Source organism: Pinus tabuliformis, chromosome 6, assembly GCF_031772625.1.
Source record: "Pinus tabuliformis cultivar Carrire ecotype Pingquan chromosome 6, CPIR1, whole genome shotgun sequence".
NCBI lineage: Eukaryota > Viridiplantae > Streptophyta > Pinopsida > Pinales > Pinaceae > Pinus > Pinus tabuliformis.
This window is the reverse complement of record NC_142292.1, coordinates 1,530,647,537-1,530,672,792: the sequence shown is the minus strand read 5'-3', so window position 1 is coordinate 1,530,672,792 and position 25,256 is coordinate 1,530,647,537. Positions and strand designations below refer to the sequence as shown.

Sequence of the window (25,256 nt, the reverse complement as noted above, 5' to 3'; positions counted from 1 at the left end):
CCCTATTACGTTTTTCCAGGTGGATGCATAAAGTTCTCACATCATTGGCGTAATTAGTTTGATTTATCTCCATATTTTTTACCTGCAACATTAGTTCTTGTATATTTTGATTTTGGTCTTCCTTTTCATTGTCATTTGTCCCTGGTTTTCCACTATCATGGATTTGATCTGCAATGGTACAGGTGGATGGAACATTCTGATATGAAGAATTGTCTTGAAATCTTTCATCGACAGCTGAACCTTTTATAAGATTACTTTCATTCCGTTGCACAATTTTAGGGGCACAAGGCGAGCTATCCGGATCACCATATCTATCTTTAAAAGCATCGACAATGTCTTGTAAAGAAGTGAAAGAATCTTCAAGACAACTATTGAACCAATTCAAAGCATCATCTTCTAAAGAAAGGACAAATAGACGCATTTTGACATCTTCATGATTATACTGAGGAGATCTACAATACATGATCATTATATGAGTAAACCAGCCTAGATGCTTTTTAACAGCGACTAAATCACCACCCGAGAACACAGGTAATTTAGAAATGGCCACCTCCGGAATATCATGGCGAACATCAGTAAAATGACATGGTTTAAACGAATAATCCATGATGAATAATAAGGGATCAAATGGATGATAGAAAGAGATTTCTGCTCAAGAAAATTAAGAAATGAAAGAAGTGGAGTCGCCACTTGAACAATGAATCTAATTCTAGGATTCAAAAAGCAACAATCAAGCTGATATGAGAGAGGCTTCTTGTTTGGGAAAAAATAAATGAAAAGAAATGGAGTCGCCACCCAAACAAGAAACGAACTAAAGAGTAGGTGCTGATATGACGAAAGGTGAAAAGATCCAAATGATGCCAAAAAATGCTGAATCTGCCAGCGCAAATGAGAGATGAGAAAGATGAAAAAATGATGAGAAATGAGAAGATGAATGTCGTTGAAACACCAGGGACAGAAAAACTCTATCCTCGGCAACGACGCCAAAAAATGTTGTCGTTGCCGAGCCAGATGAAAATATAAGAAATGAGAAGGATGATTGTCGTTGAAACGTCGAGAATAAAATGTCCCCGGCAACGACGCCAAAAAATGTTGTCGCACAGATTGTCACGACAACGCTCAGACCGGGGGCTGTCACTCTGATCCCCGATCTCTCCGTTTAAGCCTGTCTCCCACGACTAAGGGGGGTAGACCCTATGGGACAATGGATGACCAACTGTGGACCAGTTGGGTTGGGAGACACAAAAGGAAACAAGCACTAAATTGATTTTATTAAGTTAATAGACCAGTGCCTTCTGAAATGAATGATGAAACGATTATTTATCAAATGCTGCAGAAATATGAGCTCATTAACAATCATTTACCATCAACCAAAGCTTAACTTTTTACCAAATGCGAGATGATCAATAAATGCTTAATGGCTTAATGATACTCTAGCAATTAAAATTTCGAAAGATAAAATGCTTTAAACAACCACGTAAAATGCTAACCAGAGATCACATTCATGTAGTTAATCTTCAAATGAACACTTAAGCACGTTTAACCATATAAAGAAAAGATAAATATTATTCCCACATCAAAATTTTAGCCTCAGCATAAAAGATATATTGCAAACATAACAAATCTTGAGCCAAGATTGAAATTGGCGAAAAATTTAAAAAAAAATATTTTTATATTTTTCAAATAAAACAAAATTAAAGACTAAATGAAACTTAGAGTCAAAAATCTAAACTAAAGAAACCTTTTTTTTTTGTTTATTATTTTTATTAGAACTTAAATAAAAGAATGAACTAAAACCTTAAAGCTAAAGCCTAAAACCTTTTTATGATTTTTTATATATTTTTTATTTAAACGAAAAACTAAACACAATAACTGAAATCCCAAATCTAAATCTAAAACTAAAGTCTAAAAAGTAAAAAGAAACTTTTAAACTTTTTATGAATTTTTTATATTTTTATATTTTTTTAATTTTTTAATTTTTTACTTTTATTTTTATTTACTTTAAACAAAATTAAATCTAAAATAAGTTTAATCAAAATTTAAACTAAAAGAAAAGAAACTCTTTATGGCTTTTATAATTTTATGATTTTTATGAATTTTTTTATTTTTATATTTGTTATGATTTTTTTAAAATTTTAAACTTAAACTAAAACAAAACCTAAAAAATAAAAGATAAAATCTAATTTAAAACTAACCTAACAAATCCTAAATAAAATGTTAAACCAATTAAAATACATGAATTAAACTAAGGTCTAATAAAGAATAAAAAGAACTTGTATCCTTTTTTCTTCTATATAAAGTAAATTTAAACAAAACTAAATCTAATTTTAAAGAAATCTAATTCTAAAACCAACACTAATCTAAATTTTTAAACCCTAAAAATATATATACATATATAACCTAAGTAAAAAGAAAATAAAAATGAAATTCAATATATATCTAAACACTAACCCCTAACTAAAAGCAGTATATATACAAAACTAAACCAAAAGATACAAATTTAAAATCATGAAATAATAAAAGGCCAACGTAACACCTAAAAATAATGAGAAGTGGAATACGTGAGCTGAACCCGAACTAACAAGCAATACCTTAAAAATTGAAATATTTTGTTGATTTTCTCTTTTTTTATTTTTTTTCTCTTTTGTAGGCTTGCGTGAGAGTTGAACGGCGGGCACGAAGGGTTTGAAGGCTGCGGCGGTGGAGAGAGGAAATGCATGGAAGGATGCAGTAAATGGCTAGCGGAAGTTTGGGAGCTGCGGATCAGAGGAATGAAAGCATGCAACCTTAGGGAACTCAACGTAATGGAGGATCTGCTTGACAGGCAGCAGAAAAGTCGATTTAGGATAAAGAGTCGGCCCCCCAAAAATGCTTTCGGCTAGCTGAGAAAAGGCTTATAATTTTTTGATTTTTTGATTTTTTTTTCTTTTGAAATGAACCAGAGGTAACAAATGACAAATTCTTCCTCAAGAATTTATGGAGAAAGATGGCCCAGACCACCCTAGCTGTGAAGGCTAGAAACCCCTGCTCCGTCAAATCTACAATGAAAGCCCCGGGCTGCAACCTGTTTCAGATTTTTTGATGAAACCCTGAAATATTTCTTTTCAAAAAACCTGTACCTGTAATGAAAAGACAAAACACCCAAAGATAATATGTGCAAGGAACGAAACTGAAAACCCTAACTAAATAATTATAATATTCACAAACTGCAGACTCTAAAATAGCCAGATTTCTCGTTATGACACATAAATATTTTCAGAATTTAAATTTTAATGTGAGATACTTCAAAAAACCATGCATGCATTCATTAAAAAAAAATTCAGATGATAAGCCTGGGAATAAAAACTCGCTGAGCTCTTTCAAAAAACACAATCCGGGAGTTGGCTAGTTCAGCCGAGAACTTCCCTTAACACCCAGTGAACTCAAAACTTAAGATTTCCTGCACAGCTTAAAATCAACCATTAACATAGAGGGAGAAAACGATAATGAAATCTAGATCAAATGGAGATACCTGCCATTATATTTCAGAATCTAAACTATCGTTCAAACCCCAGAGATCAGAGAAGATACTTGTGCCTGAATCAATCTTCATCAAGCTATTATCAATGACTGAAAATATGATTATGCAGAAAAATAAAACAATCTTACAGCATTTCCAGAAGAGTAACACCAGCAAGATTTTCAACCCCAAAGTCTTTCTTTATTGCACAAAAACTGATTACAAGAGAGCTCTCTTTAGCACCAGACTCTCAGATCTAAACTGATCTCAAGTGACCCCTAACACCCTATTTAAAGGAAAATTTCCCAACAGCTAGTTCGAGTGATCCATGTCAAAATGATCTCGACCGTCGATGAGGATCAAGATTTCTTTTAATCTTATTCGTCGAATTTTTAAATGCATTTTAATATATTAAAAAATTAAAATTCTGCATTTATTTACTCAAAAATTTGACTTATTTTAATTTTTTTAAATTTTTATTATTTTTATCTTTTTTTTTAATTTTTTGAATATATATATATATTTTTAATTATTTATATCTTATTATATTTTTGGATCCTCGAATTTAGCCTTTGGAAAAATTACCTAGGACCTAGGACTTAGGACTTATGAGGGGACTAAAACGTTTTCTAACCCTCAAGACACTTTATATCATGACTTTTACAATTTTACATCTCAAGGGGGAAAACCCATTTGACATAGACCCTCATTGATCACCTAGTTCTGCGACCAAATATAATATAGCAGATTAACACACTAGGATTCCTCTAAGATTCTAATGACAAAATTCATTTCGCCTTTGGGGTTAGGCTGAAGGAAAACTCTGCCGATCATGGATCGGTGAGACAAAAAACCTTCCGGAATGTAGATTATCACTAGAAAATTAGGTCCACCGAGGCAATTTACATACATGACTCAAATCTGCTAATATTATTTACAATTTACACATGCAGACTGGGTTTACAACATAATATGATCAAGTCGACGATGACTGTCGAATGGCACGGACACGTCGATCAAGCGCTATCCCTTTTGCGAAGAAAAGGGGGTGTACTGCTATGGGTAGTTGACACGTAGTGGTCAACACCATGTACAAAATTTATGATCTACACCTTTAACCCAGTTTACTAGTTTGCATGTGTTTATTTAGGCCCAACCCACATGTTTTGACATGCTGATATAAATTTCGGTATGCATTCGTTGCAAACATTAAAAGAATACTTCTACTATATTTCAGTTTCCTATCAGCTGCTAATTAATGCAAAAATTATGCAAGCATTTAACACATTAGAGGCTATTTTTTGGTCAAGTTGACCTTGGAAAAGCCCTACAGCCTCTTGGGGAAAATTGGTCTTCAAAGGATGATTTATTGCTTGAGAAATTATAAAATAAGTACAAAAAGTCTCACTGTACTTATCTCTCTTTTTTGTCCTAGCATTAATTACAATTTCTGGAAATTTGTGCCCACTAAAATCTTCAGATTTTCACAAATTTATGTCCCCAAAATTTCTGTAATTTTCTTAGCTCAGCTGCTCAAAATTGGTGTGCAAAATTTGAAGTCGAAAATTGTGCTGAAAGTGCCTCGAAATCTGCACTATAGGAGAGACAGTTTGCCTCGAAAATCATGCCAAAACTTAGATGAAGGCTCCCTTGAAATTCGTGCCACATGTAGCAGCTGTCCTTAAATTCATGCCTCGAATTTCAAGATAGGACAGTGTTGGAACGCTATTCGAAATTCATGCCCAGGTGCCTCGAAAATCATGCTACTAACCTCAATTTCTGTGTTGCTAGCTGCCTTGAAATTTGTGCTGTTACTTACTTGAAATTTGTGCTGCTGTATACCCTCCTCCTGGAAATTCCTGCCTCCTTCCTTGCTGCAATTTATCATTCTCTCCTTGAAGTTTTCTCTCTTTTCTTCTCCTCATGCTCCCTCGAGTGGGAAGTGAAGAATGATTTCCCTTTTTCTCCTTTTGTCTCCTTGGAAAAGATTGAATCCCTAAACCTATGATCCAATGGTTGAGATTTTATCTTCAAATCTCTTGATGTGTGGTTGTGATCATTTCTCCCAAATGACCCCCCTCATACATTGGCTCCATCACTTAAAAGTCTCCTAGTACCTTTTTCAAGTTGTGTACCTTTTTCTATTTTTTTCATAAAGTGTGTTGACACCTAATCATAGGGATTGGGTGAATAACTGTAAAATAATGTAAATAAATAATAGTGAAAATGGAGTCATCGGGAGATGAAACTCAACAGTCACTCCCTCATGTATATAATAATGAACAACCTAAATGAATATACAATCTCATTTTTGAGGAGTTACCTCTTGGCCTGACATGGTATCAGAGCCAACTCCATTTTTGGCATTCCAGTCTGCCCTTGTAACTCCCTTCTGCCTATGTTCTGCCTATTTTGCAGAAGTGACACATCTGCCATTGCTCTGAGGTCCAAACCCATCTTCCATACACTATCATGCGTTTTTCTGTTGTATGTCAGCTAGAGCAGTGTTTCAATTTTTTTGTGAAAAGAAGCATTGAAGCATCCCGCAATTGTATAGGAAATTGGCAGCAAAGAGGATGTTTGTGAAGCTCACATATGAGAGCACCAACATCTTGCAGGCAGATGCAATGAAGTGAGCGTATTGTAGGATGGTGGCCTCAAGCCCATGACGGTTTTTGTTTTAATACAATGCTGGTTATTCCTGCAATGCATTGAACTGGTATCAAAGCATTGAACTTCTTGTATGCTAGTCATTCTTGCAATGCGTTGAACTTCTTGAAATCTGTGTGTGAAGTTTGATGGTTTTGAGGGCGTTGAAATAATATTGCGTTGTATGTGGAAGTTGTGCCTGTGACTTGAATTCATTTTTTTAACGTTGCACGCTATCCTTGCTCTCATAATCGGACTCTATACCTCCCACCGCTGCACGCTATGCTTGCTCTCATAATTGGACTCCATCCCTCTGACTGATTCACCACTCCCTCATACCATATGCCCCTGCGTTTGCTATAACGTTGGTTATGCTTATTATTATATACGTTTGCAATGTTATTAACGCTGTCAGTGTAACTGTATTGGAATGTTATTAATGCTCCTATGTTTGGCTCCCATGCTGTCTTGTATAATCGTATTGGAATGTTATTAACGCTCCTACATTTGGCTCCCACACTATCCCCCATATACCACCTCCCCCAAATTCTCCCTTCCCCATATACCACCTTCCCTAAATACTCCCTCCCCCATATATTACCTCCCCAAAATAATACCTCTGTTTTTAATATATCATAGTGCAATTTTTAACCACCAGAAGTGCATTTTTTATATATTGGCAGTAGGGTACATTTTTTAAAATGCATTCATTGATATCTATTGTGGGAGTGGTTCTCATCGGGAAGGAGAACTATCCAGAATGGTCGCGGAAAATCAAACACACTCTCATTTTTAATGAGCTGTGGAAAGGAGTGTGTGTTGGAGATGGAGACAAAGAGCCAGAATAGCCTACCTCAGACAAGGAATTCACCATTTGGGAAAATAAGAACAACGAAGCTTATGCATTGATTACAGCATTAGTAAATGAAGAGGTGAGTCGCCATATTTCGCCATTTTCGAATGCTTTCGAAGCCTTACAAATCTAAAGGAACTCTATGACTCGCACTCTGCACTTGACGTTGTTCAACTCATGATTAAATTGTTCACCCTTAAATTACAAAATGATGATCTTGTTGCTCTTGTGTCAGAAGTAAAATCTATTAGGCATGATATCAAAGTCACTAATGTTGAATTGGACATTCTTTTGATAGCTTTTCTCAAGGCACTTTATCCCACTTGCTCAAATTATCTTGAGTCATTGCAAGCAAATGGAACCTCAAAGATATTACCATTGACCTTGTGAAAAAAATCGCTGAAAGAGAGAAAGCTTTTGGGAAGAAGACAACTCCTTAGTTTTCTGAAGAGGTTGTGTCTTGCACATAGAGAGAAGAATCTTCCTCAAGATTCTCCCAGAGGAAGAGGTCGCTGAAGAGGAAGAAATTTCAGAGGTAGGTGGGGCAGACACTCTTAAGGAGAAAAATCAGATTTGCATTACATACACTGCAAAAGAGATGGATCACATGATGCATCCACATGCATGTTGCCTCGGGATAGAATTGAGTAGGAAAGAAACCAACCCAAATGTAAAACTAATGACAAAGAGAAAGGTAAAGCACATGAGTCCGCTCACTATGTTGTGGCACACTGTAATATTGGAGTAAATGAAGGCTTATTTAATGCTTCACTTGCATCTTGGAAAAATGATTGGTCGCTTGATTCAGGAGCAACTGGCCACATGACTTTTAGAAGAGATTTTTTTGAAGAATTTACTGACAATGTTGATGGAGCAGTGTACTTTGTAGACAAATCAAAACTCAAGCCATCAGGGCTTGGCACAATCAGGCTTAAATTGCCTGGTCTTCTAGACTTTCTTCTGCATCATGTTTTATATCTCCCACAACTGAGGAGAAACTTGTTGTTCTTGGTCCACATTTGCCAGCAAGGACACTCCATTCATATGTTTGATGGCAAGGTTGAGGTGAGAAAAGCATCAGACCACTCACTTGTCATGACATGGATAGAAGAAGAAAGGCTTCTCAAGTTGTAGGGTAACTCTGCTCGTGCATAAAATTTCTCATGCAATTCTCATTATGAAGAAGGTATATTTCCATCAAATTTATTATGGCATGCTAGATTTGGACACTAACTATGACAGCCTCCGCCTGTTGAAGAAAAATGGTGTTACTGGTTTGCCTACAATTCCTAGGAAACTTAAGCAATGTGATGCTTGCATTCTAGGAAAGCATAGCAAGCAGTGTTTTCATGATTCACATTCCAGAGCACATAGAAAACTTGAATCCATTCATTCAGATTTATGTGGTCCAATGCTTGTTCCTTTTGGAAATGGAAATAAATATATGATGACATTTATTGATGAGTACACCAGAATGTGTTGGGTTTATTTATTGAAGGACAAATCTGATGCTTTTCAAACATTCAAGACTTTCATACATGGATTGAAAATGATGCACAATCTCATATTGGCTCTATTCGCACTGATAATGGAAAAGAATACACTTCAAATGAATTTGAAGACTATCTTTGCCAAGATGGGATCAAGAATCAAACAACTGTGCCTTATAATCCCCAACAGAATGGAGTAGCTGAAAGAATGAATAGGACAATCTTAAATATGGTGCGCTCCATGATGTTTTTCAAGAATGTAAAATTGACATTTTGGGCAAATGCAGTTCTATAAAGTTGTATATGTAAAGAATAGATGTTCATCTAATGCTATTAGAAACAAGACTCCTTATGAAATGTGGTATGGGCACATTCCTTCAGTAAAGCATCTCAAGGTCTTTGGTTCCACATGTTATGCCTTCATACCAAAGGTACATAGAAACAAACTTGGTGCAAGAAGTCGTAAGTGTATCTTCCTGGGCTATTCAAACACCTCCAAAGCATACCATCTCTATGATGAAGTCAATAAAAAGTTTGTTGTATCTAGAGATGTAATCTTTCTTGAATCATACAAAACTGACAATGTTGTTGAGCGACAACTTGATCGCTTGGATAGATTCGCAAATGTAAAATCATTTCAAGAATTTGATAATCAGATTCCACATCTTGAAGGGGGGATTCCTATACTAAATCGACCCGTGGAATCTTCTTCTGAAGCACTCCCTCCCTCGCATGAAACTCCAACAGCGGATGATACTTTGAGTGATGTGATTGACAGAATTGGGAGACTCAATCTTGATTCAGTCCCAACTGAATCAACAGAGCAGCCTGGACCATCTTAGAAAGGTCCCCCAATGTGGCTGACAAAGACACTTGAAAGTGTTCATCCTGATGAGGTTAGAAAGACAGGAACTAGAAATTCAACCCGGCAAAATGGAGGTGATGTAGATGACTCTGGTTCACCTGTTGATATGGATGTTTCTTATGATTGTGAATTGAATTTGTCGACAGATTTTGAGCCAACTTCCTTCAAAGAAGCTGCTTCTCATGATGAATGGAAAGAAGCAATGCAAAAGGAGTATGATGCCTTGATAAAGAATGGCACTTGGAAGCTGGTTGATCCTCCATTGGGAGCCAAACTAATTGGCTGCAAGTGGGTCTACAAGAACAAGTATAAAGCTGATGGCTCACTTGACAAGAACAAAGCCAGGCTTGTGGCAAAAGGTTTTGCATAGAAGGAAGGGGTCGATTATGAGGAGACTTTTGCCCCCACAGCAAAATGGGCCACCATATAGACACTCTTAGCCCTAGCAACTCAGAATGGTTGGAAAGTCCATCAAATGGATGTAAAAACTACTTTCTTGAATGGAGATCTAAAAGAAAATGTTTTTATGTCCCAGCCTGAAGGATTTGCTATAAAAGGACATGAACATAAAGTATGCAAACTTGTGAAATCCTTTTATGGCCTCAAACAAGCACCGTGAGCCTGGTATGAAAAACTAACTGAGCATCTTCTGAAACTCAATTTCAAACATTATGATTTTGATGATGCAACTTTGTTTGTCAAGAAAGTTGGCAAAACAGTTGTATATCTTGTGGTATATGTAGATGATCTTTTGATGACAGGGAACAATGAGAGCTACATTACACCCATAAAGAAGGAATTGTGGAAAGGTTTTGAAATCACTGATTTGGGCTATGTTCATTACTATCTTGGTATTGAAGTAACTCAACATCCGAAGTCCACATTCTTTTCTCAAAAGAAGTACATTGAAGATCTGTTGAACAGGTTTTGCATGGATGAATGCAATCCTCTGACTGCTCCAATGGAACAAAACTTAAAGCTCACATCGATTGAAGGAAAAGAGTTTGAGGATGCAACAAAGTATAAACAACTTGTAGGAAGTCTCAACTACCTGACTACTACCAGACTAGACATTTCGTTTGCTGTTGGAATCCTCTCCAGAGTTATGCAAAAGCCTTGTGAGGGACATTGGTCTGCTACAAAAAGAGTTCTAAAGTACTTGAAGGGTACTTAGGACTTTGGACTCAAGTATACACAGGTGGAAGACTTCAGCTTGATTGGATACTCTAATTTAGACTTCAATGGAAACAAAGAAACTGGGGTATCTACTTCAGGTTGTGCTATGAGTCTTGGATCAAGAGCTGTCTCTTGGAGATCACGCAAACAATCAGTGCCAACAGGTTCCACAACAGAGGCAGAATATGTGGCAGCAGTTGAGGCAACAAAAGAAATTGTGTGGTTTAGGAAAATTATGGAAGATTTGCAGGTAAAACAAGTACATTCGACTCCACTTATGATTGACAATACCTTGGCAATAAAGCTGGCCAAGAACCCAAAGTTCCATGACCGAATGAAGCACATTAATACAAAATATCATCTGATTCGACATCATTTTGAGGCCAAAAAAATCCATCTTTGGTCATATTCACCAAAGTGCTTGGAAGAGAAAAGCTTGAAAGATTTAGAACAATGCTTGGAATCACCAACATCCCTTTAGATTAAGGGGAGGAATGTTGACACCTAATCATAGGGATTGGGTGAACAACTGTAAATAATGTAAACAAATAATAGAGAAAATGGAGAGTCATCGGAAGATGAAAATTAATAGTCACTCCCTCATGTATATAATAATGAATAGCCTAAATGAATATGCAATCTCGTTTTTGAGGAGTTACCTCCTGGCCTGACAAAATGATTTTTCAACTCACTTTAATATTAGAAAAGTACACTATGTAGTTTACACATAAAGTCACTTTACAAAGTACAAGTGACTTTAATACTAGAAAAAGTACATGGTACAACACTTCTAAGTACCTTTTCCACCCTTGACATTAATTTAACTCATAAATGTCATTGAGGCAAACACCCATTAATGTGCTCACTAGGCTAAAAGGGATAAAAGCCTTGTACCACCTCTCCTTGGTACTTTTTCAATACTACATACATTGGTGCTCCCTTCCGGATCAACTTCATTAGTAGGTATGATGATACAATTTGATTCTGAGGAGGTTGGAACCCATATAACTTGTATTTCTGCCCCTCCCATCTGAACTTTATAAATTGCTTTTGATAGTTCACAGAGTAAGTGCCTAGGGTTTGTAGCCATTGGATAACCTAGGACCACATCCACTTCTCATAATGGTACAATCTAGAATGTAGATTCTAGATTGTAGTCCTTAATTTTCAATTTGACTTTATGGCATTTCTCTACTTCTTCAATTTTCTATCCGTCAGCTACCATCACTTTTATATTGAGCATGTGATATGTGAAAATTTTGAGCCTTTTCGCCATATTTGAGGCCAAAAAGTTGTGGGTGTTGTGTTGAGAAATCTAGGGCAGGTAGTGTTGAAAAATGTGTTACTAGGTTCGGTCTTCATAAATATGAAATGTACTTTTAATTCTTGTAAATTGTAAAATGTAAGAAAATTATTATTATTATTTTTGGAGCATGGGTTTCATGCTTATGGTCTTTCATTTTATAGGTCAAGCACCCATTGAGTGCTTCTAAGGTTCTGCAAGTAGCCATCAATTCGACCATACCATGCTCTAGGTGCCTGTTTAAGCCCATACAAGGCTTTCTTTAGTTTGCATACATGAGATTTATTCTCATGTGTCTTAAAACCCTCTGGTTGTTCAATTTATACTTCTTCTATCACCCTGTTCAAGAACACCATCTTGACATCCATCTGGTGAATGTCCCACCCCATCTGCGCTGCAAGGGATATCATGGTTCTAATAGAAGCATACTTGGCTACTGGGCCGAAGGTTTCTTTGTAGTATTCTGAGCATAACCCTTAGCCACAAACCTGGCTTTGTAATTCTCCACACTATTGTCTGCAACATATTTGACTTTGTAGATCCATCTCGAACCTACCATTGACCTATCCTGAGGCCTAGATACCACTTCCCAGACATCATTGACCATTATAGAACTGTATTCCTCTACCATAGCATCTACCCATACTTGATGCTGAACGACCTCCTGAAAACTAGAGGATTTCCCAACCTGAGCTACTAAGGCCTCCGCCTGGTATCTGTCTGGCTGTCTTCGCTCCCTTTTATCATTTCTGGGTGCACCAATGAAGTCTTCTGCATCTTGTAGAATCTGTCGAAGTTCTCGACTTGTTCTTCCACTGGTAGTGGGTACATCTATGAGCTCTTCTTCTTCCTGAGATTCCTCCTATTCTAAAGTTTTTTCATTAGGAAAATTGGTGGTACTAGTTTCTGCTGGTCACAGTGGTTGGACCAACAGATCGTCTTTTGACTGCTCCTTGGAAGACATTTCTCGGGATTTCCTGAAAGCTCTGTACTCCATGAACTTTACATCCCGTCGAAATACCACCTTCATACTTCCTAGAAGATAGACTCTATATTCCTTAGCATTCTTGCTATATCCCACAAGATATCCTTTCTTAACAATTTGATCTAATTTCTTTCCCTTTTTTCGGGTATATGACAATACGCCAAACTCCCAAATATCGTGAAATGACTGACTTCAGGTTTCTTCCCTATGAAGACATTTTTTAGAGTGATCTTACCCAATTCCTTGTGAGGAGTCTTGTTCTGGACATAGACTCTTGTGTTGCATGCTTCTGCCCGCAGGAATTTGGGCATATCCTGATCATACAACATCGCGCTAGCTGCTTCCACAATAGTCTTGTTTTTCTTTCTATTACTCCATTCTGCTCCGGATTGTAGGGAGCTGTCCACTCCCTTTTGATGCCTTCTCTAGCACAAAAATCGGTGGAGTCCTTGTCAACATACTCTCCACCATTGTCTGAGCGTAACACTTTTATCTTCTTTCAAGTTAGATTTTCTACTAGAGCCTTGAATCGACCAAAAACCTCATCCTTGGTTTTCAAAAAGTAGATCCAAGTCTTCTTGGAGTGGTCATCAATGAAGGTGAGGAAGTAATTGGCACCACTAAGAGCTTTTGTGGACATAGGTTCGCAGATGTTTGAGTGTATCAATCCTAGAACACTCTGAGCCCTATTGTTACTTTTGGAAAATGTTGTTTTGGCATACTTGCCTAGAGCGCACCCTCTGCATACATCATCTCGTTCGGTACTTAATTCTGGAACTCCTGATACTGTTTCCTTGAGAATTCTCAGAGCCACATGGTGTAAGTGTCCCATCCTCCTGTGCCATAGTTCATTCAAATCTTTATCTACATCGCTGCCTATCAGTGCCATTGGAGATTCTAGTTGTAATCTATACAACTTGTTACTTCTGATTCCAATCTGGGCCTTCTTTTTCCAACTCGAGTGTTTGACATATATTTTCTCCTTAATGAAGAAAACCTCATAGCCCTTGTTTTGGAGTTGATATATGGAGAGTAAGTTCATCCCCAATCCTGGCACATGTAGCACATTGGTTGCTTGAAGCTGCTCTCCTGCTTCGGTTTGAAAGACTACAATTCCTCTTCCTATGGGGGTACACTTTGCCTTATTTCCCATGGTGTTCTAAAAATTCATCCTTTCTTCTTGATAATTTGAAAAGCATTCTCAAATTCCTGTCATATGCCAGGAAGCTCCACTATCTATATACCAAACCTCAGAGGAGGCAGAATTTGGTAGGCAAGTGACTTCTTCTTCCAGTCTGGAAGCTAACATAGAATAATCGTGATCCATGTTCCTCGTGCTTTCTTCTTCTTTTGGAAATCTGCGTGAGTCCCTCTAAGTTGATGCCTTTGCATCATGCCCCTGACCCATAGCCGATTCTTCTCTCCTATTATCGGATCTTTGCTCCAATATCATGTGAAAATTTCTAACCTGAAATTCTACTACAGTGATTGATTTATTTCACCCACTTATTTCTCACAATAATTTATTTATGAAATCCCTTCAACAAACATTAAAATAAATTCTAATGCAGTTATCACATAATTTCATAGAGAAAATAACAAGCACAAGAACCAATCACATCAACATAGTTGTTTTTGGACAATTGTCCCCGGAAAAACCTAATGTGGGAAAACCGGTGCAACAGATGAGGGTTTTATTAATCTTTAGCAACAATCGCTTTACAAGGAATAATTTTACAGAGAAACTGAGACACTACTGAGAGAAAACAGCTGAGACAAGGTTCATCCCTTTCCTAGAAAGTTTCTGACACCAAGGAGACCCTTCTTCCAGCTCTGCGTCACTTCTACGTCAATCTACATGGTCCTGCGTTCCTCTGCGTCACTTCTACATCACTCTACATGGTCTTGTGTCCCTCTGTGTCAGCCTATTTGAGGATTGCGTCTCTTGGACTACGTCTTCCTTCTGCGTTATCTCCCAATACCTTTGCGTCACCTCCTCCTCAGTTACTGACTGCTGCTCATGCCTTCCTCTTCCTCCACCCTTATCTTTATTAATACCCATTAATATTTTTATTTTCCTAAGTTTAGACTTAGGAACCCATTAAAAAGATTAATTATTTTAATAACTCCTCATCCAGGTGGAATTTCTCCAAATGATTTCTAGGTCTTGGAGATCTCATGTATTCTAGCCCCTCCACAAAATTTTGGAGCTAGGGCACATCTAATGCTACCCAAAATCAGCAATGTATCACTTGCCACCCCCATTGTAGGGATGTACCTTGGACATACTATCCCCTTTAAGGACTTAAACCACCTAATAAGGTGCTTGGTTAACCCCCTTTAGAGCTCAGAGACACTAGCACATACCAAAGGCCACTACGGAAGGGCATGCCATTATGAAGTGCCCACTTTGTTATCCATGGTTTGTAAACTTTTTTACATGATTATTTTAATGACTAGTTGTATTAGAAGCCTAGGGGACGCATTGGATCTTATGCAGGATTACAGGTGGTTTCCATTTGTGTTTGGTCTCTCTATACAGGATCCTAACCCCCATAGGTCTACATTGGCACATATAGGGTGTGCATAGAGAGCCATTAGCCTCCACGACAATAGACAACACTCCATAGATCTTCATTTATGCTCAGAGACTACTAGTAATCCACTTTTGGGATGATGGTGATATGCTTGGTACATTATGCATAGCAGGCTGCCACAGGAGCCCCACACTCTTGGCAGGTGTCCCAGGACTTGTAAGATATCATGCCAGCATTCATTCCACCACTTGGACCCTTGCAGAGGATCTACAAGCATCTCCGATTCATATGGAGACCGATGGGGTCATTTATGTGCCCTCAGACCCACTGGGAGTACCACATGTCTACTACTTGGAGAACAAGGGGCCACTCCCTTATCCATCATATTCTGAGGAATTTATTCCTTAGTATGGCACTTCAAGTCATTATTAGGCCTTTGGAGGGCTCCACGACATGTACATATTATTATTTGGCCCCTTGTGAGGCTTATTTTTCCACTTGTGAGCTAGTTTAGTGGGCTTGTCACCAATAGGGGTTTTATTTGCACATTATTTTATCATTAGGGGCTAACGTAGGCCCATAGGCTAATTTGAACTCCTTAGGAGGCTATATATTGATGTTAGATACATTCATTTGGATCATCACTTGACTTGGGATCTCTCTAATCATAGAGAACTTCACGTTTTTTCCTTGGAGGATATTTTTGGAGATGGATGAATTTTGATGTATAGATTTGGGCTATTTTTTCTTGTCTTGGAGCTTTGACTTGCAAATGAAATATTGGTTGGATATACTCTATAATGTTGTAAGTAAATTTTAATGTTGTTATTCTTGTTGCTGCATACTGCTAAAATTAGGGCTAGTTGCTACATAATTGAAATGTGGAATTAAGCATGCTTTATCTAATTTAATGTATAGGCCAATTGTTATATGAATGAAATGTCCTAGAGATTATTTATCTCGATAAGCTTGCATCATTTCTTTTGAAGTATAAATGCTTGAAGGTCATTTTTATTTTCTTTCTCTCAACATTGGATGAAGTTGACTTTCCGAGCCTCCTTGATCAAGAAACCAAGTTTTTAGTCATCATCATCCTTGACTCCATATCCCCAAGTGAATTAGGCATTGGTCCCTAAAAAGGGTGGTCATATCCTTCACCTTTTTCACCTTTTACCACTTTTTCCTAGGTCTAGCCCTCAAAGGCCATCCAAGGCATCAATTTCCCGGAAAGTGACCCAAGGAAAAACTTTGATCTCCTACAGGCTATTGCGCTGGTGGTTCCCCTCCCTCTCCTCCAAATTTGAGGCAATTCTAATGGTGGAATCTCCGGTAATCCCAAGCCCTAGCTCTAGGATCACATTTTTCTTAGGCATCCCCAAGGCTAGACCTCAACATGATCAATTAGACCTTTGAAGTAAATATTCTTGTTTGGTCCTTTCCCTTCACCTTGTCTAGGATAGGAACATCATCGGTTGTTGCATTCCATCCCCGAACTTGGGCTGGGTCCACTTGGCCCCGTGTGGTCCCTCTTCTCAACAATGATTATTTGTGAAAGACCATTTGGGAATCCAAGCTTCCCAAGGATTATAGTGATTGAGAACTTCGTCTATAAGCCTATTCCTACTCCCTGAACCCTCCAATCCTCACCCCTTACCCCTAGAGGACCATGTCTCTTACTTTAAGAGCAAGCAAGTTCCATTCTTCACTCCATCCTTGGGAAAGGGTTTCCAGGGTCACTTTCCACCTATCTGTTGACATATACTTTACAAGTGATACCTACACTACCATGACTCCTCCCATCGGTGAAAGTCCGTAAAGAGCAGGGAGACTTACGTGTGGTGACTGTGAGCTAAGCCTCCACCATTGCCCTTAACCTAACAGTTGCCCTCTTAGGAACTCCTCTTAGGTCCCTTGCTGGTTTGAGTGGTAACAGGTGCTATTTGGGAGTTCATTGATCAAAGATGGAACAATCAACTCCATAGCTCTATATGCGTAACTAGGTATTTCTTGAACCCAAGGTATCACTGTAAAGCTCAGTTAGGAGAAGATTTGACTAGGCAAGTGAAAGATGTATTGTATGAGTGCCTTGAGGTCATGGTCCTTGATGGGAGTGAGCATCTGGAGATACACCGACAAATCAATTGTTTTAGTAGAGCCACAGGTTCCTTTGGCAAAAACCTAGCAAGGATTGCAAGGGAAGCAGATGAGTCGGGTAAACAATTTCAATTTTCAAATTCTTATTTTGTTAAATTGTTTATAAATTGTTGAACTAAGTCATTGCACAACTATGTTTTTTGCAGCAAACTGGTGAGAGGCATTTGGTAGCAATGTCCTCAATTGCAAAAGTTTGCAATCCAAATTTTGAGTCAAACTTGCAGTGCTTCTGGGTGTGAGCGCAATTGGTCTATCATTGTGAGGATTCACATGAAGAAGAGAAACCATTTGGAACAAAAACAGTTAAATGATCTAGTCTTCGTCCAATATAACCTCTAGCTAAGACACAACCAATTGTTGAACAAAAGACGTGACACAGATCCGTTTGGGTTGGAAGATAATGATCCAACCTCATATTGGGTAGGGGAGACTCGACCAACAGAGTTTGACCTTGACGAGGATATTGATCTTGATGTTGATATGGACTTGGATGCCTTAGGGGCTATCAATTAGATGTAGATCCACTAGTACCAAGTCCAACCCCAAGTCCTCCAGTTGTAGGCACTTCCTCTACTCAGTTGCGACGCAAGCACATAGCTCATTTATCTCAGTGTGTAGCTTTTGCTAGTGCTACTACTTCTACAGTTGCAGTTGGAGATCTTGATGAAGAGGAGGAGGAGCCATGGGTTTCCTTGTCTGGCTTTGATTTATAGTCTGAGCCAGATGATGTTGCCATATCTAGCAGTCATGATCACGGATGATTGATCAATGATCATGTTGATGAATGAGATAGTATTTTGTATTAGTGACTTGTAGTCTTGCAGTTGTATTGTTTTGTTGTAGAGGCCCTTTAGAGCCTCCTTGGTTATGTGTTTTTGTTTGTCTTCCATATATTACATGTATTGGACAGTGCATTGAGTGTCATTTTGATGTAATAGATATATTCATGAGCATACTTTGATCATATGTTGGCTTCGCTCTATTACTCTAATGCTTTGAGTTTGGAGACATGAATGAAAATCCCAAAAATTTGTATTTTCGTTAAAAATTAAATATTTAATGTACTTTTTACAATGACCAAGTCATTGGAATCAACTCATCCGAGTCAAAGTCCGAGTCGAAGTTGACCCTTAGCTGGTTCCGAGTCTGAGTCCGAGTTTTAAAACATTGATATCATGTTGAGAAATCAATAGGCTTGTAGATTAGGGTAGATTTCTCTTCCTTGATAATTACTTGTGAATGTTTGTTGGCTTTTTATTAAATATTTTTGTTTTCTTCATCAAGCAATTACTAAAAATACAAAAACATGAAGATCACAAGAGACAAAGAACACAAAGATGTAGGCTCCAAGCTAGGGCAAAACTCCAAGAAAATCATTTTTTTATACAATCTGATCAAAGTGACATATCCAAGATCAAAATTGCCACAGAGACCCAAGTCAACTCTCCTTCAATCCATCCTCAGCGAATCATAGTCAACAGAAGTCAACGTTGGTCAAATCTTAGAAAGCTGGTCATCACTTGAAATTTCACCCCCCTGAAATTTCGGGCCTGCAATACCACAGAAAAATGCCTCAGAAAAACTTGCACGTGTGAACAGAACTAGGGCATAAAATAGCTTGTCTTCTCTCTCCTTTTACTGTCCTCTCTTTCCTTCGACTTTGGTCAGTTTTCTTCTTCTTCTTAGCACAGAAATGGAGTGATTGCCAAAATGTGGAGCACAGGGTACCAATATATAGTTGTTTGACCATATGAAGAGACAACTTATGGGCTGGCTGACTTGTCCATCTAGAGGGCCAACTTGAGCTTGTGAAGACACTTTGACTCAAATATTTTTTTTTTCTTTTCCTCCAAAACATCCAAATGAGACTTTTACTTAACTTTGACTCAGATATTTTTCTTTTCTTTTCCTCCAAAACATCCAAATGAGACTTTTACTTAACGACTCATAATGCATTTTTCTTTTTGACTCAAATGACCTTATAAGCATGAAGAACATGCTTTTACTAATAAATAATAAAAATATATTTTTCTTCTATTTTATTTTACAAGAAATAAATATATTGATAATGATAATTATGAAGACCGAACCTCGTGACATTTCCAACATTATGGACATCATTTTTAAAATTTTAATGTCCGAAGAATATGCTTTATTTCTTTTATCAATTTGCAATTTGCACGTGTGAACAGAACTAAGGCAGAAAATAGCTTGTCTTCTCTCTCCTTTTACTGTCCTCTCTTTCCTTTGACTTTGGTCAGTCTTCTTCTTCTTCATAGCACAGAAATGGAGTGATTGCCAAAATGTGGAGCACAGGTACGAATATATAGTTGTTCAACCATATGAAGAGACAACTTATGGGCTGGCTGACTTGTCCATCTAGAGGGCTGACTTGGGCTTGTGAAGACACTTTGACTCAAATATATTTTTTTCTTTTCTTCCAAAACGTCCAAATGAGACTTTATTTAACGACTCATAATATTTTTTTCTTTTTTGACTCAAATGACCTTGTAAGCATAAAGAACTCGCTTTTACTAATAAATAATAAAAGATATTTTTCTTCTATTTTATTTTACAAGAAATAAATATATTGATAATGATAATGATGAAGACTGAACCTAGTTACATTTCCAACATTATGGACATCACTTCTAAAATTTTAATGTATGAAGAATATTCTTTATTTCTTTTATCAATTTGCAATTGCAAACTACAATGTATGTTTAAGTCTCAACAATGACAGTGATCATTGTATATTATCATAATGCTAATCAAATATAGAAAGCATGATATATAACACATCAACATCAATGAACAGATACAACTCTATGAATTAGAATCTTGATCACTATATATCTATATATATATATATATATATTGATAAATGTATATGGCTGGGCCTAAACAGCGAACCTCATCCGAACTTCATTGGAAAATTTGAATTCAAATCAAACTTAATCCTTGATGATACCAAGCTCCAATTTAAACCATGTGACATAGTTGCTGAGTGGTGAGTTCAGGGCTGGGTCTTACCCATTGACGAGTACTTGGCCAAGCTAAGATTCGGCAAGACTTGCAGGCTCAGTCAAATTACAATGCTTCATACTGACCAAACATTTGTAACTTTGTTCAAGATGGAAACATAAGTTTCATCAAATTTGGAAGAATCCTCTTCCAACTCTTTACAAACTTGATTGAGTTGCTTCCTTAGTTGTCATTCCTTAGATCGATGTCCTTTTGTAACCATTTGCTCCCAACCCTTCAGAATCTTCTTGGATCGGTGGGGATTCAATTGTCTTTGCTAGTATCCTTTATACTATCTAACAAGTATGCTCTAGAATAATACCCTACATCATGCATTTTACTATTTTAGTGTTACTTTCGTGTAGTTTCTTAACATTCTTTTTTTTGTTTGAAAATTCTTAAAGCTCAGGCCTGTACTTTTGTTGATTACTGCTTCTGGCAAAAGCAGGTGTTTAGTACTGACATTCACATTGTGTATCCTTGTAATTTCTGCACTTGTACATCCTGTACATAGTTATCATTCTGCAAGTATAGGATGATTTTAATTACATACATTTTATAGCTTCAACTGTCACGATGATGACCTACCAAGCTACACTAGTGCTTTTTTCTGTTGTCCCTTTTGGAAGGTAATTTTTCAAGCTCTCTGTTAAATATTTGATGGTTCTAAGTTCTAACCAATATGCATGGATATGATTGTTGTAAACAATGATTTCATGACATAAATTGAACTCTAAGCTTGTTGGTTAGGGCATTGATGCGTTTCCATACAATGAAGATGGAGGAAATAAACAAGATCATCAAAGAGCTTTGGCAACAAACTTATCGCGGGCAAGATATAGATAATATAAGTATTCGTTCAGATACGGAAGGTGCGGGCACCCGATCTTATAGTTACCGGGTGAGTGATATTACATTCTTCTGAATATAATTGGATGCATAGTAAGCTCATCATGTGTTTTAATGATAAACTATCATTTTGAAGGTTGTGATGCAAACTGGTGATGCTGAGTTGGAAATGCGAGGAAGATGCAGTGCTGGTCAAAAGGTTTGTGGTTGGTGGATAGTTTTAGAACAGAAGTTTGTGCTAATAGCTAAGATGGTTTGGTAGTGTTCACATGTCTGGAATTAAATATTTCTGCATTGATTGATAGGATAAAACCTGAAGACTCTGAAACTGAAGCCTCTGGCTCAAGGCTTGCTTCTGCACAGGAAACATTTTCACCTTGCCAGCTGTAGGGAAATTCTTCGGAAACATTCTAGAAGTTTACTGTTTGGAATGCCTGGGAATTGTTTCCTGGCAGATCAAGTATGAAAATGTCCTTTCCATACACTAGAAACTGTTATTTTTTATTTTAAAACAAACTTAGGTGTGGGTGGTCCTCACCACTTGGAAACTAAATAGAAAAGGAAATAATTAATAGAGCAATAATAAGAGCAGTCAAAAATACGAAATTGCAAATGTTTCGTCCCATACATTTTTATTGATAATATCTAAAAGATTTTGTTCCTGTTGATATATATATGTTTTGAAACTTCTACCCACATCCCTGTTCCAAACTTCCAGGTGATGTAGCCAGACCCTGAAGGCATATGCAGGACGAATGGAGCTAGATTAAGGTTCACACACGAACAATATTTGCTAATAGGATTTTATATACATTTTTAATCAAAAGGATAGTGCACAAGAAATTTCCCAAATAAATCCCACTACAACATGAGGATAGAATATGTTCAAAATAAACTGAGTGCATAGATTGGAAATTTATTGAAGGTGGTGTACAATGTGGCAATTTAGCAAGCCATACTGCAGCAGTACAGTTAATGTGGTCAATCATATATCTCAAATTAGCTGTGGCGATAGTAAGTTTCCATGGTCTACCAAATGCTATTGTTGTCAAATGCATGCTGTTCATATGTGCTTGATGTGTAGTCGTGAACTGCTGTCTGACACCTGCTTTCAATGAGTTTTTTCTCCTTTCGAGGCTCATACCTTCAAATTTGTAACTATTCTGGAGGGGGTGACATTATCAACGAATAATTTGGTAGCTTTTTCCGCTTCTGTTTGTCATGTAAATTAAGTTGTAGTATATAGATAAAACCCAAATCTATATTCTATAATCTATTGGTGCAGTTTGGTGTTGTAATAATAATTATTGATTTCTAACATGATTTATAATTGGTTGGATGAAAACTATCTAATATCAACTTATGCTCTTGCATCAAAAAATCCATAAAACATAGACAATTTGATGAACAAACACAATAGCACAATAATGATACAATATAATAATAGATACTCATTCAATCTTAGGCAACAAAAGGAACACATTATCAGAGAATCTAAAACTTTCTGCATGATTTACAAACTAAATACAGGACATGTTAATAGTTTCCAAGGGTAATAACATCCCGTTATGCAGTGGGTTGGCTGTTGTACATGATCATCAAGCTGGTCTGAAAGCTAAGATGAGAGTCTGTAAGGAGCTAAGAAGAACTCAGAATGGATCCTTGTGCCATTCAATGAAAGTGAGAAATGAGGTCATATGTAGCACATAAACATCATCCAATTAATCCGGAATTGGAGAAATGTGATTACTGGTATTGGAACTGAATAACAGAATGAAGCACATGAAGGTTGATGAGTTCACAGGAGTAGAGATGCACTCTATGATTTTCACTGAACTAATTAGGGTGAATCATCCTTCCATATTGACATTCTGGTAACCTTGAAGAGGTTTATAAAACTTTACCCATGAATGAGTTGGGGAAACAGAGACAGCAGTATCGAGTATGACTTGTAGATATGTTCTACTGCATAGTTCGTTTGTTCAGCTGGTTATATGATGGTGTTTTGCTGCTGTTTTGCATGTAAACATATGTATCTATATATACAGTCACGTAACTTTTTATTTATTTATTTTTTAGTTCATTTTTCAAGCAATATTTCATAAATCTATGTGCTTTTCGGAGGAGAATAATAATTAGACTTTGAATTAACAGTGAGTTTGTTATAGTAGACTGTAGAATTTTGTTAGTAATTACTTTGTATCTCTGATTTATTCCTCCCACTGTTGGGAAATGAGGAGGAAGCAAAGGAATATTGTGTCAGTTCTGATCTGAAAAATAAATGCTGACATATTCTAAGCAGCTTTAATATTTGTGTCAAAATCAAAGAAGACTTTTTTCTGGCATTTCTAGTTGATCAAGGTTACTGGTAATCATATTATATATTCAGCCAGTATCCATGTGTTTTCACAATATATGTATGCCGGAAAGACCTTAAAAGTTATTTTTGCTTTTATGTTTCAGAACATTTCTGAAAATTTTGCAGTTTTCCTCAGGTGCTGGCCTCCCTTGTAATCAGGTTAGCATTGGCAGAGACCTTTTGCCTGAATTGTGGAATTTTAGCACTTGATGAGCCAACTACAAACCTAGATGCACCAAATGCAGAAAGCCTTGCTGCTGCTCTCCTGAGGTAACTTACTCCTTATGTGAGTACTTATTGAAGCCAATGTGAAGATCGAAGGTCTTTGTTTCATGTATTTTATAGTATGCACTATATCGAGTCTCAAAAGTCTTGTTAATATGCAGGATAATTGAGGATAGAAAGGCCCAAGAAAATTTTCAACTGTTAGTCATCACCCACGATGAAAGATTTGCCCAGCTAATTGGTCAACGTCAACATGCTGAGAGATACTACCGCATCTCAAAAGATGAGCAGTAAGTATCAAATATTCACATTGTTGAGATAATAATTAAGTTTCCACTTTCACAAGCTGACTTTTTGTTGGCTTTATAAAATTGCTGATTTTTTGCTTTCATTTTCAGTCAGCACAGCATAATTGAGGCTCAGGAGATCTTTGATTGAATACTTTTGGCTATTACTCCTTTGTTTGTTGGGATAGTAGTTCCCGAATGACAAATATGGATACTACCAGAGGACATAATTGCTTTGTACTATAAACAAAAAGAAAATAATCCATATTCTGTTGTTAAGTGTTTGGCACTCCATTGATTGTCACCAGTTGGACCTTTGTCCACTCAGTCGGGTGACTAGTTAAAAGTCAATAGGGGCCTGCAAATAGGTCAATTGGTCAGAATTGGCCAAAAAAATGCGGAACTGTTTAGTTAACTACCAGTCTATAGTCTGAATAAATGTAGTTAGTGTGGAAGGGATTCTGTCCCACTTATATAAATTCCTTATATGTAATACAATATATTCCATTGGCGGTGCAATGGTGTGTTGTGTTGGATTGTCTTTCTTGTAATAAATGTGTCAGTTTTTAGCAATGGCTTTCAGTATTTAAGTACATAAGTAACTAGATTACCGAAGAGTGAGGAGCCAGGATACTCCTTTTACTCTTTTATGCTTTGTTCATTACTTTCACTTTCTTGTAGAAGCCCATGCATTTGCAGGTGAAGATGAGCTTAAGAAACCTTAGCTGTGTTAAAATCCATTTTCTTCTTGTTCGTTTCCAATATCATTGGATGCTCCCCATATATCTTATTTGGTTCACGTAACAGAACTTAAGTAAATATTGTCCTTTTGTTGAATAGTCCTAAATCACAATAGTTGGTTAAAGGGATGATGGTAGGATCTTTGAGCATGAACATCAAAGTTACCAAAAAGTGGTGTGGGAGAGGGTGTGAATGAGTTGGGTTCAAGAGAAACAAGTTATGAATATTTCAGGAATCTATATTTCATTAAGTTGTATGGT

General features: G+C 37.0%; 1 protein-coding gene across 3 annotated transcripts in view; it reads left to right on the top strand.

Annotated features, from left to right (window-relative positions):
- RAD50 (DNA repair-recombination protein (RAD50)) overlaps positions 1-24,774 on the top strand; it is a 446,299-nt gene extending 421,525 nt beyond the window's left edge. Inside the window, exons 23-27 of one of the 3 annotated variants that reach the window (XM_089428359.1) lie at positions 21,286-21,436; positions 21,521-21,583; positions 23,880-24,013; positions 24,130-24,258; positions 24,367-24,774. In XM_089428359.1, the coding sequence (XP_089284485.1) occupies positions 21,286-21,436; positions 21,521-21,583; positions 23,880-24,013; positions 24,130-24,258; positions 24,367-24,406 (517 nt within the window). In that variant the 3' untranslated portion in view covers positions 24,407-24,774. Of the gene's footprint in view, positions 1-21,273; positions 21,437-21,520; positions 21,584-21,689; positions 24,014-24,129; positions 24,259-24,366 lie in introns of those variants that run through there. The other 2 variants (XM_089428350.1, XM_089428366.1) reach the window with 2 other exon arrangements.
- The last annotated feature ends 482 nt before the right edge of the window (positions 24,775-25,256 follow it).